A 15,322-nucleotide genomic window follows, 5' to 3' on the forward strand; every position below is an offset into this window, starting at 1 on the left:
AGGTCCAGGAACACGTTCTGGAGAAGAGTTACTCCACTGTGAGACAAAATCAGTGACGAATTTCAAACCCATTGAAGTACCTTGCATCAACAAAATTAACATGGAACTGATCTCCGATCTTAGTACTGACCAGGAGTATCTTCTGGAGATCTGCCAAGCTGTTCATTCTGGCCATTGTCCGACAGAGCTTGAAAGGAAGAAACCAGGACCAGTTTTTCAATCTCGATGACTTACAACTGCTTGTAGGATTCTCTGCTTGTATGTGAGCTGTAGGAATCCTTCAAAGAGTTTAGTGTGCATAGCTGAATTGTTATGAAAGTATATTCTCCCATATGGTTTCTCATTAAACAACATTCATCATGTTGTGAAGGGGCCAAACATCTGTGGTGGTTAATCCAATTATTGTAGGGCCGCGGTAAGTAGAGACTTCTGAGAGTGGGGAAGTGGGGAAAAGAGATGACAACCTCGTCACCTCTGTGTGCATTCTGCGGACCTCAGATAACACTGAGTATCACCAGTACGAAAACATTACCTCCTCACAGTTTGTATTTAGCAATGGAGCAACTAAGATCAACTCGACGGCGTGGCCAAGTAATACATAGTAGAGAGAGGAAGATTATAAAGAATATAATAGAATGTTGCGATGAAGAGGCTCGAAACAAGAGGCTAATCGCTCCCCTAAGGCAGGCCACGTCCAGAGCTGCTAAATACGCCGGCGTTAGTAATGCAAATGTCATGAGAATCCAGAAAATGGCTAGCGAGCGACCAGATGACATTGAAACAACTCCTGGTAAAAAGAGCTAAGACTTTATTTCGACTGTCATTACAGGTCATTGCTGTTTCATCAATAATTCGCATTATTTAAAAATAAATTTTAAGTCGATTATTTATTTTTTCCTCTAAGGAAATTTTACACTGATAGTACGCCTAATTACTTATAATTCAGAAATTTCAAAGTTGATTTACAAGCTATTTTTCATTGAAATAATTTGGTAAATTAGCTATATACTGAACACTGTAGATGGTTTTAAAAACAAATAACACCTGTCAAATTATCTGCAAAAGTGAACCATCCAACTGTAGATTTATATTTGAAGACTTCGAATAAATAATGAACTAAGTTATCATCATCATCATCATCATCATCATCATCATCATCATCATCATCATCATCATCATCAACAACAACGTCGCCCTCGGTAGCGCAGTTGGTATAGCGCTGGCCTTCTATGCTCGAGGTTGCGGGTTAGATCACGGCCGAGGTCGATGGCATTTAAGTGTGTTTAAATGTGACAGGCTCATGTCAGTAGATTTACTGGCATGTAAAAGAACTCCTGCTGGACAAAAGTCTGGCACACAGGCGACGCTGATATAGCCTCTGCAGTTGCAAGTGTCATTAAATAAACTATAAATTAAATCAACAACATATAGCGCTGGCCTTCTATGCTCGAGGTTGTGGGTTCGAGTCCGGCCGAGTCGATGGCATTTAAGTGTGTTTAAATGTGACAGGCTCATGTCAGTAGATTTACTGGCATGTAAAAGAACTCCTGCTGGACAAAATTCCGGCACAATGGCAACGCTGATATAGCCTCTGCAGTTGCGAGCGTCGTTAAATAAAACATAAATTAAATCAACAACAACAACAACTACAACAACAACTTATAGCGCTGGCCTTCTATGCTCGAGGTTGCGGGTTCAATTCCGGCCGAGTCGATGGCATTTAAGTGTGTTTAAATGCGACAGGCTCATGTCAGTAGATTTACTGGCATGTAAAAGAACTCCTACTGAACAAAATTCCGGCACACCGGCGACACTGATATAGCCTGTGCAGTTGCGAGCGTCGTTAAATAAAACATAATTATATCAACAACATTAGGCCACAGCCTATTGCAGACCTTGACCGCCCCTATAGTGCTCCAACATTTGTTTCTATCTTTCGCATTCCTTTTCCAGCCATGTACTTTCAGTAAGAAAGTGCCATTTTAAAATATTCAAGGTGGCCAGTCTATGTATATATTTGTATTTTACTTACTTATTATCCTTCGAAGAGTTGGAAAAATTCAAATATCTTGGAGCAACAGTAACAAATATAAATGATACTCGGGAGGAAATTAAACGCAGAATAAATATGGGAAATGCGTGTTATTATTCGGTTGAGAAGCTTTTGTCATCTAGTCTGCTATCAAAAAATCTGAAAGTTAGAATTTATAAAACAGTTATATTACCGGTTGTTCTATATGGTTGTGAAGCTTGGACTCTCACTTTGAGAGAGGAACAGAAATTAAGGGTGTTTGAGAATAAGGTTCTTAGGAAAATATTTGGGGCTAAGAGGGATGAAGTTACAGGAGAATGGAGAAAGTTACACAACGCAGAGCTGCACGCATTGTATTCTTCACCTGACATAATTAGGAACATTAAATCCAGACGCTTGAGATGGGCAGGGCATGTAGCACATATGTATGGGCGAATCCATAAATGCATATAGAGTGTTAGTTGGGATGCCGGCGGAAAAAAGACCTTTGGGGAGGTCGAGACGTAGATGGGAAGATAATATTAAAATGGATTTGAGGGAGGTGGGATATGATGGTAGAGACTGGATTAATCTTGCTCAGGATAGGGATCAATGGCGGGCTTATGTGAGGGCGACAATGAACCTCCGGGTTCCTTAAAAGCCAATAAGTAAGTAAGTATTGCTTAATGTTTAATAATGTCATAAGGAATTTGTGCAGTACACACTAGTTTCAGTAATGAGCTTATGAGCATAAATAAAAGTTTGCCAATATAGCCATAGAGAGTTGTCTTGTTATCATTTGCGGAAATTCACTTCATCTGTAGAGCGAATGTTTTTTGTACAGTAGTACTATTGTAGAACGCTGTCAAGGCGTCTCTGTTATCGCGATTATGTCATACATATGTGATCAGGGGTCATTCTCAGACTAGGGAGCTCAGCTCGCTACTTACCGTGGCCCTACAATACCTCGCCCTCTTTTTTCAACATATCAAAAAGATTGATCCCATAATCAGTGGAAATGCAAAATGTTGTTGTTGTTTTCTAATGCCAGGCGTTTAACAATAAAGTCATTTCACCTCTTGCACTCCAATATTTTTCAAAGATATTATCATGACCAGCCAATGAAGCACAGATTTTGAGGTGTTCCGAATCCATTTCTTGGTTTGAGTTGCACAATGGGCAGTTAGGGAACTGATATATTCCAATTCTATACAGGTGTTTAGCCAAACAATCATGGCCTGTTGCCAATCTAAATGCAGCTACAGACGATTTTCGCGGTAAATCGGGAATTAACTGTGGATTTTGATGCAGAGAGTTCCATTTTTTCCCTTGGGATTGTGTTATCAAATTTTGTTTGTTGAAGTCAAAGTATGTAGATTTAATAAACCTCTTAACAGAGTAATACGTAGATTTAGTAACAGGTCTGTAAGTAGCAGTGCTGTTCTCGTTTCCCAGGATTCCACAGTGGGATGGTATCCATTGGAATACAAGTCTTTTATTGAGTGATATTAATTGAGAGAGCATTTTAGTTATTTCTGCTGTTTGAGATGAAGGTGTGTGTTTAGAGACGATTGATAGAATAGCTGCTTTGGAGTCTGACAATATAACTGCATTCCTAAATTTATTGATGTGGCATAGAAGATTCCTGAGACATTCACTTATTGCAATGATTTCACCATCAAAACTTGTTATTCCATATCCAAGTGATCTATAAAGTGAGAACAGACAGCACGTAACACCTGCACCGGCACCTTGTTCTCTGGAGATCAAGGATCCGTCGGTGTATAAATGAAGCCAGTTTTGTGGAGGGTACTTAATATTAATTGTTTCTAAAGACAATTGTTTCAGTATTTCAGTGTTTACTTCTGATTTCAGTATTTCTTCTGTTAAATTTAGATTATATTCTATATTTAATAGAGTTAAAGGGTTTGGTTTAATTTGTAAGTTTTCTTTTAAATTCGGGATATTGATTTTCTGTTTTAATTCTTGAACAATGGATAAGAAACTTTTTTGAGTTTTCAATCTACAGAGAGGACTGTATGAATGCCAATTGTTTCCTGGCAATCTGATAAGTTTTTCATATTGAATCAGTGCTTTTTCTTCTATTGTCTTTTTGATACTGTTAATATTAGTGAGGAATCTCATAGAATCTATTGGAGTTGTTTTGATTCCACCAGTAATGAGTCTGAGAGCTTGGTTTTAAACATATTCTATGTCGTTTATGAAAGGTGAAGTAATTAAAATTTCTCCACAGTATATCAGCACTGGCTGTATAAACATTTTGTATGTAGTATTCAAAGTATTCCTAGAGCATCCCCATTTATTTCCTGCTAGTCTTTTTAGAAGGGAGAATCTTTTACGAGCTTTTTCAGAAATGTATTTCAAATGGTTGCTCCATGTAATACTCACTATGATTACAGAAACAGAAAGAAAATCCGAATTCTTGGTTGGAAGAAAATCAAAGAAGCACGGGCAGTACCTAAAACTAATGATACAAGGGAGTTTTAGGTTCCAATCATCAACTTTAAAACTGATGATTACACTTCAGTGATTGATTGTAATATTATTAATGTGACTGAGCCACCCCTCACTACACACCTGAGCAATGAAGACATAGAACAAAATATAAAGACAGCCGCAATGCTTGGGACAGAAGTTATAGATCTGCCATGTCACACACAGGCCATTGAAAGATGTATAAAAGTGGTAACTGATGCAGCTAAATCAGTGTGTGGACAAGAAGCTAGAGATTGCTACATTTGAGCAAGACTGTTATCAAGAAAAGAAATGCCATACTTCAAAACGAAGTCTGACTATGCAGTGTAAATCTAACATTTGACACAGCAGTATATTACTGCAGGTGGGTGGAGGGATGGGGCTCGAATTACAGCCACCTCATTGTAGTGAGCCCTGAGTTATTTCTGAGTGTAAATTTAAATAAATAAGCTAATAGCTGCACTACAAAAAATCTGAAAACACACATAGCACATTACGTTCGAAGAACTTTAGAGCAGATGCGGAGACACAGGGTATTGTCGAATTACTATTTCCTTTTTTTCCACAGATACACATCATGTACAGCATGGCCTGCTGAAGTGGTGTGCAACTAGAAAATGGGTCACAATCCTGCCATCTATCAGCAATATGTGGAACCTGAATCATGTAAGGTGAAGTCGGTAGGCATTGGATACATACATACATACATATTTTCTTTTTTTTTCTGCGGTCTTTCTGCCACAAGTCGCAACTTTTCCACGCTAATCACCTTCATTACTTACTTACTTACTGGCTTTAAGAAACCCGGAGGTTCATTGCCGCCCTCACATAAGCCCGCCATTGGTCCCTATCCTGAGAAAGATTAATCCAGTCTCTATCATCATATCCCACTTCCCTCAAATCCATTTTAATATTATCTTCCCATCTACGTCTCGGCCTCCCCAAAGGTCTCTTCCCCTCTGGCCTCCCAACTAACACTCTAAATGCATTTCTGGATTCGCCCATATGTGCTACATGCCCTGCCCATCTCAAACGTCTGGATTTAATGTTCCTAATTATGTCAGGTGAAGGATATAATGCGTGCAGCTCTGTGTTGTGTAACTTACTCCATTCTCCTGTAACTTCATCCCTTTTACCCCAAATATTTTCCTAAGAACCTTATTCTCAAAAAACCCTCAGTCTCTGTTCCTCTCTCAAAGTGAGAGTCCAAGTTTCACAGCCATACAGAACAACCTGTAATACAACTGTTTTATAAATTCTAACTTTCAGATTTTTTGACAGCAGACTAGATGACAAAGGCTTCTCAACCGAATAATAACAGGCATTTCCCATATTTATTCTGCGTTTAATTTCCTCCCAAGTGTCATTTATATTTGTTACTGTTGCTCCAAGATATTTGAATTTTTCCACCTCTTTGAAGGATAAATCTCCAACTTTTATAGTTCCATTTCGAACAATATTCTGATCACGAGACATGATCATATACTTAGTCTTTTCGGGATTTACTTCCAACCCTATCTCTTTACTTGCTTCAAGTAGAATTTCCGCGTTTTTCCTAATTGTTTGAGGATTTTCTCCTAACATATTCACGTCATCCGCATAGACAAGAAGCTGATGTAACCCGTTCAATTCCAAACCCTCTCTGTTATCCTGAACTTTCCTAATGGCATATTCTAGACCGAAGTTAAAAAGGAACGGTGATAGTGCATCTCCCTCCTTTAGCCCGCAGTGAACTGGAAAAGCATTAGATAGAAACTGGCCTATACGGACTCTGCTGTAAGTTTCACTAAGACACATTTTAATTAATCGAACTAGTTTCTTGGGAATACCAAATTCAATAAGAATATTATATAAAACTTCTTTCTTAACCGAGTCATATGCCTTCTTGAAATCTATGAATAACTGATGTACTGTACCCCTATACTCCCATTTTTTCTCCAATATCTGTCGAATACAAAAAAATCTGATCAATAGTCGATCTATTACGCCTGAAACCACACTGATGATTCCCAATAATTTCATCTACATATGGAGTTAATCTTCTCAAAAGGATATTCGACAAAATCTTGTACGACGTCAACAAAAGTGATATTCCTCGAAAGTTACCACAGTTAGTCTTGTCCCCCTTCTTAAAAATAGGTACGATTATGGACTCCTTCCATTGTTCTGGTACAATTTCCTTTTCCCAAATTGCAAGTACAAGTTTATAAATTTCGCTAGATAATACGCTTCCACCCTCTTGTATTAATTCTGCTGGAATTTGATCAATACCTGGAGACTTGTACTTTTTCAGATTTTCTATCGATATTTCGACTTCAGAAAGTGTGGGTTCTGGCATAAATGGCTCAGCAGTTTGTATTTGAATTTCGTCCCGATCATTTCTACTTGGCCTATGTATTTTTAGTAGTTGTCCAAAATAGTTTTTCCATCTGTTAAGGATTGAATGAGAGTTTGCAAGCAAGTCACCATTCTCATCCTTGATCACGTTTACCCTTGCCTGATATCCATTTTTAAATTCCTTTATACCCTTATATAAATCTCGAATGTTTTTATTCTTACTATTTGTTTCTACCTCATTCAGTTTTTCCTTCAAGTAATCTCTCTTTTTATTCCTAAGTGTACGACTTGCTTCCAGTCTTTCATTGAAATAATTATCTCTATTCTCCTCAATTGGATCCTGTAAGAATTTCAATTTTGCTTGTTTCCTTCTATCTACTGAATCACCTTCATTAAAAAAAAAATCGATACACCCTAATAGGCAATACTTATAAACAGTTTTTGATGTACAGTTTTTAATGTAGATAAGTACATTTACAAAAGTGTGTATAACATTATACCATTAAGTAAAAGTGTTTGTTATAAAGTGTGCAAAAGTATTTGAAAGAATGAAAACAGCAGACAGTTTGATTCAAACTCTATTCCAGCAGTTAAAATTGGAAGATAAATTGGCAATTAAAGCTCTTGGACATTTTCAGCCTAAAAATATTAATATCGTTCAACAAAATTTTGTTCTGACTGGTTTGAAAAGAAGGAGTGATTAACGGTATGTGAAAAACTAAAATCATTATATTGTTTTTATTATCAGCTTTTTGGTGTTTGGAACTCTGTGAACTAATAAGAGCTGTACAGATTTAAAGCATTTGTCTAAGAGAGTAAAATCACATGAAAATTCTACAATACTTACTTACTTACTGGCTTTTAAGGAACCCGGAGGTTCATTGCCGCCCTTACATAAGCCCGCCATTGGTCCCTATCCTGAGCAAGATTAATCCAGTCTCTACCATCATATCCCACCTCCCTCAAATCCATTTTAATATTATCTTCCCACCTACGTCTCCCCAAAGGTCTTTTTCCTTCCGGCCTCCCAACTAACACTCTATATGCATTTCTGGATTCGCCCATACGTGCTACATGTCCTACATGTTCTATAATACACATTAACAAAACTATAGCATATAAAATTTTAGGTAAAGTAAATATTTTGTCACAACTTGATGATGGTTATAGAAACAGTGTAAAGAGCCATGTGAAGAAGTGGACAAAAATAGGCATGTTCTCAGTCGCATCACAGACTGCATAAAATTTTGTGGGGTTCATGAATTAGATATGTGGGGACATAATGAAGTTGAACAATCCTACAACTGTGGTGTCTTCCAGGATTTAGTAGATCACACAGCTCAAATAGTGTATTGAAAGACCACCTCAGAAGTGCTACAGTATAAAAAAATACATCTGAAATGATTCAGAATGAGCTTCTCGAATGTAAGTGTGATGTGTACATGGACAAAATTAAAAAAGAGATTGAGAATGTGAATTTTGTTGCTTTTCAGGCTGATGACACAACTGATGTATCATGTAGGTCGTAGTTTGTCATAATATTGCAATACATGTTGCAAGAATTGAAATTTGTAATTGTTGAAGACAAGACAGCAGAAGAACTCACAACAATACTAGTGAAGGAACTTATAAGCTCAGCCATTTGATAGGGGTGTGGTGATGAGGGGGTCTCGGGGAGAGGTACAAATCTTAATGCGTCAACACTTTCCTCATGCTTTTTATGTTCATGCTTTGCGTACCAACTGAACTGGTTTTAAAGAAAGCACGTTCCAGTACAAAATGAATAAGAATTTTTTTTGCTAACATTGGGGGAATTGGGCCTTTCTTTAATGTTTAGTAGGAATGAAGAGCTACATGCAGTCTTTATGGACCCAGAGAAAGCATATGATAGTGTGTCTTGGTCTCTTCTTTGGATAGCATTGGAATATGTGGGGATACCTGCAAAGTACATTGTGCTACTAAAGTTGCTTTATTCAGCAAATGCATGTTGTATCAAACAAGGCCTTCTATTTTCGAAGAATTTCATCGTAAAAAGGGATGTTCAACATCACCAAATGTTTTAAAAGTATATTTACATGTGGTTTTATCGAAGTGGATGAAGAGCTGCTTAGGGATGGGTATCCCAATTGAAGAGACTTACCTTCTTTCTCCACTTTTTGCTGACGATCAGGTAATATTGGCCCAAGATAGAGATGCTGCTGAGCTCCTAGTGAAGAGGCTTCTTACCAAATATACTGCTTGGGGTTTAACAGCCAATCTCAATAAATGTGAATACATGGTCGTGGGTGGGATGCAGGATGAAAAAGGTTTGGACGTTGGAATTCGAAGAATTAAATGGAATTCAAATTTCAAATACCTTGGTTCATGGATAGACTCAAGCAGTAGGAGTCATGTAGATGTACAATGGAGAATAGAACAAGGAAGAGTTTGCACACGGACATTACATCCTGTTTTGTGGAGTCCAAGCATACACCTTGATATAAAGAAACTTCTGTATCACTCTTTATTTGAGAGTATCACACTGTACGGTGCAGAATTATGGGAGATGACCAAAGCACAAGAAAGACATATGAAGACGGCAGAGTTAAACTTCTGGAGGAAGTGTATTAGAAAGACTGTTATGGATCGGGTGAGAACAGAGGACGTCCGAATGGTTGTGAGTAGGAATACTACCATCATGGATCACATAGAAGAGAAATGTTTAACCTGGTATGGACACATCCGAGAATGGAAGGTCATAGGCTACTCCGGCAAATTCTTCAATGGACCCCCAAGTGAAGAAAAAATGAGGACGTCCTGGCAGAACCTAGATGGATGGAGTGAGATCGGCAATGATATCCAGAGGTCTAATTGATGAAGATTGGCAAGACAGGGATCTCTGGGTGCATAGAGTGACATACGAAGTATCTAGCTATAGGCAACCCTGAAGGGAGACGCTTGATGAACTGAACTGAACTTTAATGTTTCACCTAAACATAATGATTTACTAGGAATGTGTGTAACAAATGAATTCCTGCAACTTGTTGAATGTGATGGAACTTTGAATCGAGGCTGATACACTTCATATTGGAAAACAAGAATGAACTCTTGAAATGTTTCATTAGGATAGTTACTGAAGATAATTGTAATGACAGTAGCATTAGGGAATTTATTGGGTTTCAGAAGATGCTACAAAGTGAAGATTTTAACTTTTTTTCTTTCCTTCTTTAGTTCTGTGTTCTCGCACATTGATATACTGTATAATATTCTCCAAGCAAGAAACACAGATGGTTTTAAGGTGACAGGAGCACTCCAAAATTTCAAGAGAGTTATGAATCAGATTCGGAAAATCTTCCTAGTGAAAGTAAAAATCCAAGACATGACGAGAGTGATTATGGCACAGAAGAGAGTGAGGGTAATAGAAGATTCATGTTGTGTCAATGCAAAAGAAGCGTGAGACATAATGTGTCACACAAGTGACAGATTTCAAACTTCGGGAATTTTTTCTGAATTTTCGATTGGTCTCAAAAAATTTTCTATTTACTGTGATAATTTCCCTGAGTCATTGCTTCAAACCATTATTACGCAATACAATATGCTGAATAAGGGAAGACTTAGAAATGAACTAAGTGCATTGTACTCTAATCCCATGTTCAGGACTGTACCTACCTCTAGTGCGTTGATGTTGTTACTTTAAGAAAATGATCCTACAAACACACTCCAGGAAATAAAAAAAGTTATTGGGAATAATTCTTGCGACCCTGTGGCTACTGTCGAAGCAGAGCATTGTTTCAGCACCCTTAAGCACATGAAATCTTTTTTGAGAAACACTATGGCACAAGAAAGATTAAATTATTGGCTATTTTTTCTCTTCACAGGACTACATTCACAAAATAACGAACTATAATTCGAAAGTGATCGATAAATTTTCGCATCAGAAGAATAGAAAAGCAGCATAGCTATACAAATAATTGGCCACTATAAGTTTGTTGATTTCTTTAACTTGATTTTATTAATTATGTATGCACTAACCATTGTGTACAAATATTTTAATTATTGCATGTTTTACTCTTAACAATTTTTTCTATTTCAACGATGGATATTATGAACTGATATGTTGGTGTAACTATAATGGCATACCGAGATGCACCAATAAAGACATACAGTATAAGACATGTTTATTTTTAATCTGGCCCCACCTACCCTAGAACTCAACAGCTGCCACGGATTCATGTTATTACATAAGTTACAATCCCTGATACTAGAACTGCAGCCGATATCAAAAGAATAGTATTGATACCAGTATCACACTGTTATCAAAAGAAAAGTAACAATAGCAGTATCGGTATCAAAAATCTTTTTGCAATTTTTAATCCTTTTCATTTTGAAAAGTTTTAGTAATATCAGGCATAAATTAAATGATACATAGATACCTAAGAACATAAATAAAGAGCAAAAGTAATTTATCTTTATTAAAAACACCTATACTAAAAAATATCTAATTCAATTTCCTTCACATTTGTCTAAAATAATATTTTTTTCCATGTCTTTTAGCAGAATGTAATTACTCTCTCTTTCTAGGGATGTTACAATACAAAGCATTAACAGCATAATCAGAGTTAGTATTGGAAGAATAGTATTAATATTATGATGAGGTATGAAAACCACAATAAAGCCAGTAAATTGAAATTAAAACTAGAAGTTTCACATGTAAGATCTTACATTCACAATAACAAGAACAATTATCATACTGAATAATGGATCAGTATTACCAACCCGCTACAATTTTACTTTTTCCCATAAAGAATTTTACAAAAATTATTACTGGTATCAGAACAATTCTAGTACTGATATTATGAAAGAATTTGGAAGTAAAATATCCTGTATCAAAACAAAAGTATCAATACCAATATTGTACTTGTAGTAACACATTATCCACATCTATGAATAGTATCTGTAAAGAGTCCTATTCATAGGAAACAAGTCTAAATCACTTATAATGCCAGTCTCCAAAATGATTCAGTCTTTACAGAAGATCTTTAGCATCTCATTTTTTCTACCTGTTTCTTGCTTTGCAACCTCTGGTGCATTGTTTTGAAAGCAAATCTGTCCGAAAGTAAGCAATGTGAAGAGACGAATACCTAAATGATAACTTTGATCAGATCAAGATTTTTACACATATAAATATATTACAGAGAACCTGTAGTTTCATTTCACTTCTGAAGGAAGTCATACTGAAAATCTCTATCACTTCTTAAAAATCCACAGACTATGACCAAGTTTGAACTTCATCCCCAATGACAAATACAATTACCACTACACCAATACGGAGGACAACCAGGGTGCGAATTAATGGGGGGAACAGGGGAGATTTCTTTCCTCCTGTTGGAAAGTTATCTCCCCTCTCATAAATTCATATTAACATCCCTGCCAGGGATAACTTCTATCCCCTCTCACAGAATATAATTGTTTTAATACGACTATACTTTATAAAGTATAAAAGAAGTAAAGAAAATAATACTGATATAATATCATCACCGATAAGCTGACAATCTTATCTTAAGCCTGTTCATGGATATAATTATTATTATGATCAAGATGCAAGACAAGAAACTCAATGCAACCAAGCATTGAACCGCAAAGAATGAGGATAATAATAATTTTATGTATGGTATTCTCTATCTAGAATTCTATCCCCCACCCCTCCATCAGAAATCTTAATTCGCATCCTGAGGACAACAGTTCATAGATTAAATGAGGAAGAGGGAGTAACAACAAGATATTTAATTTAAAAAGTAAATCCTGGCAAAAACGTGACAAGAAGACTGGTTAATTTCTCCATCAAAAACAATCTCTCGAAACTCTGACTCATAACACTGTTGTCTTACTCCTTTGCACGTTCATGTGTAGTTTAGTGATTGTACATATTTTACTTCGGTTATGTCCCACAAAGTAATAATCTATTTTGAAAAAGTTTCTCCATTAAAATAAAGCTCACCGCTAAATGCAACGGAGTCATCTTGGGCATGTCATCACCACTGAGATTGAAGTATGAGCCAACAGCTGCTAGAAGGAACTCCAGACCTGTTTGATTGCCACCTGCCACAGCATAGTGAATTGCTGTGTAGCCTTGGTTGTCCCGCAACCGGGGATCAGCTTTATGCTGCAATAGGTACTCCACACATCTAAAAAATAAAAAAAAAATTAAAAGATTACAAACTACATATAATACAGATTTATAAATTCATACAGCTATAAATTTCAGAGGCTTGCAAGGAAGAAGTGGGTAAACAGCACTGTGCTTCAACAACTCTGCGCTAAGTCCAGGTTCAAGCATGTACATTACATGCGAGAGAATGAGCATGTGGATATATGTATGTGTGTGCACACTCAGGCTGTAGGGGATCTCAATTCAGAAACCACACACATTTTACAACCAGATCTTAATCAGTGATATTGTTGTATGTCTTTACAATGCATACCAGCGTTCTCTTAAATTTCTTCTTAAGATCTGGTTCATTCAGCAATAAAAATTCGGTAGTTAGCTATTAAAAATATTCAACAAATTTAATATGTCTTACTTTATTAAAATACAGTAGATTGTGAACTGCTAAAATTACAATGCTGTCTTATGTATGTAATACCTGCACTGAATGAATGAATCAATGAATTAATCAATCAGTGAATCAATGGATGAATCTATCAAACAATCCATACATGAATGAATCAATGAAGTGATGTATGAATGAATCAATGAGTCGATGGATGGATGAGGATGATTGATAAATAGGTAGATTGAATGTACTGAGAGAGGAAGAATTATCAATTAAATGGTAGGCCTAATGATGATAAACGTGTTCTTGCAAGGGCTCTTGTAACTCCTACATGGCTCAATGTGGTCTGCCTTTGCCGTCCACCCACAAAAAATGAGAGACAACTCGAATATTCGATAAACCGACCCTGAGACACTCTGCGAGATGGGAGAGCTTTGCATATTGACTATAGTCCAGGTGTCCAATAGCAATATATAATTTATATTTTTTGTAACCAGTTGTGCACGACTCTAAAGAGCATGCTACAATTTTTCTTAGCATATACTAAAACAGCAGTATACGTAAAATCATAGTTGATACTACTACCACAGTATAATGTAGATATTAAGACAGTATCGAAACTTGGCCATATTTCCTACCAGATGGATATGTGCACACATACAGTTAGGATCCAAGAGCCAGATAACTAACACTACTGGAAAAATCTGCTGTTTATAATTATTATGTTATGGTGATGATATAGAAACGCAAGATTTATTAGAAGAAAGAGTTTTGAAAGAACCTCATTGTTCAGATGTAAATGGCAGCAACAACAAAGGACGAAACACTGTATGCATTTTTACCATTTCCCCAAAGATCTCGAAAAATTTATACAAATGGTGTAGGCCTACTGACTTATGCTTAGCATTTGTTTTTAACGTGGTTATGTTTCAGGTTTGTATTTTTTCGTTTCGTTTAATTTTATGTTAAATTCTGTTGTAATATTTCTGATATAAAAATTGGGTTATAAATGATCAGCAAGAGGAGCAACTAAAAAAAAAAAAAAAAAAAAGATATTTGATATTTGAGTGCAAATTGCTGTGTATGCACGGAACGCTTTGAGAACAACCAGTTTATGAATTCCAATAAACACTTGTTAATTAAAACTGTTGTAACCGAGCAATGTGACTCAGATGGTAACATTTATGACTCGCATTTGGGAGGTCCTGGGTTTAAACTCCGTAACCGACCAATATTACTTGGATTTTTCATAGTTTCCCTCAGTCATAAAGGTAAATACTGAATTGAAAATTTACGTACTATGATTCATCACTCCTTTAATCACCAATAATTATGATAAACATTAGATCAAAATCTAAATCAGTTACATCAAAACAAGCTATACAACACACAATGGAAATAGTATCCAACAATAGTCAACACCCTACTTAATATATGGTACCCAAAAAAAGATGTTAAAAGCTTGTACAGAGTCTTTCATAAGTAACGAGTCTATCGAAAAATCAACTATTTTGGATAATTTTTTAAATGATCTTCATTCTCACGAGAAATAACCCTTCCCGGTGCTGTACAGTCGATTTGGAAACAAATACCCTCTCCACCCACCACCAGAGAGAGCTACTTATCCATGTGTAATGTAATGTGTATTTGATGCCAACTTAAAATGACCTGGAGCATGGCCTTCTATATGCCAAGGACTTAAAATGACCTGGAACAGGGCCTTCTATATGCCAAGGATAAAGGCACACAGCCATGCCTATACGCATTGTTGTGATAGGCAGGAATGATAAAATGCCACACAGCAGCTTAACATTATTGCAGAAGAGAAAAATTGCTGCCTCGTTTGAATTTGGAAACAGTATTGCTCAAATTAAGCATTTAGAGTACAGACGAAATGTTTCCAGGCAGGTGGATTGGTCGCACAGGCCCAATATGTTGGTCTCCA

At 36.5% G+C, this 15,322-nt stretch overlaps 1 protein-coding gene across 3 annotated transcripts in view; it reads right to left on the reverse strand.

Annotated features, from left to right (window-relative positions):
- Positions 1–15,322, reverse strand: part of LOC138698725 (serine/threonine-protein phosphatase 6 regulatory ankyrin repeat subunit A-like) — a 193,841-nt gene that overhangs the window by 126,509 nt on the left and 52,010 nt on the right. For all 3 annotated transcript variants that reach the window (XM_069824948.1, XM_069824939.1, XM_069824957.1), the window contains exon 10: positions 12,822–13,008. In XM_069824948.1, coding sequence (XP_069681049.1) covers positions 12,822–13,008 — 187 coding nt within the window. The remainder of the gene's footprint in view (positions 1–12,821; positions 13,009–15,322) is intronic.

Source organism: Periplaneta americana, chromosome 1 (assembly GCF_040183065.1).
Source record: "Periplaneta americana isolate PAMFEO1 chromosome 1, P.americana_PAMFEO1_priV1, whole genome shotgun sequence".
Taxonomy (NCBI): Eukaryota; Metazoa; Arthropoda; class Insecta; order Blattodea; family Blattidae; genus Periplaneta; species Periplaneta americana.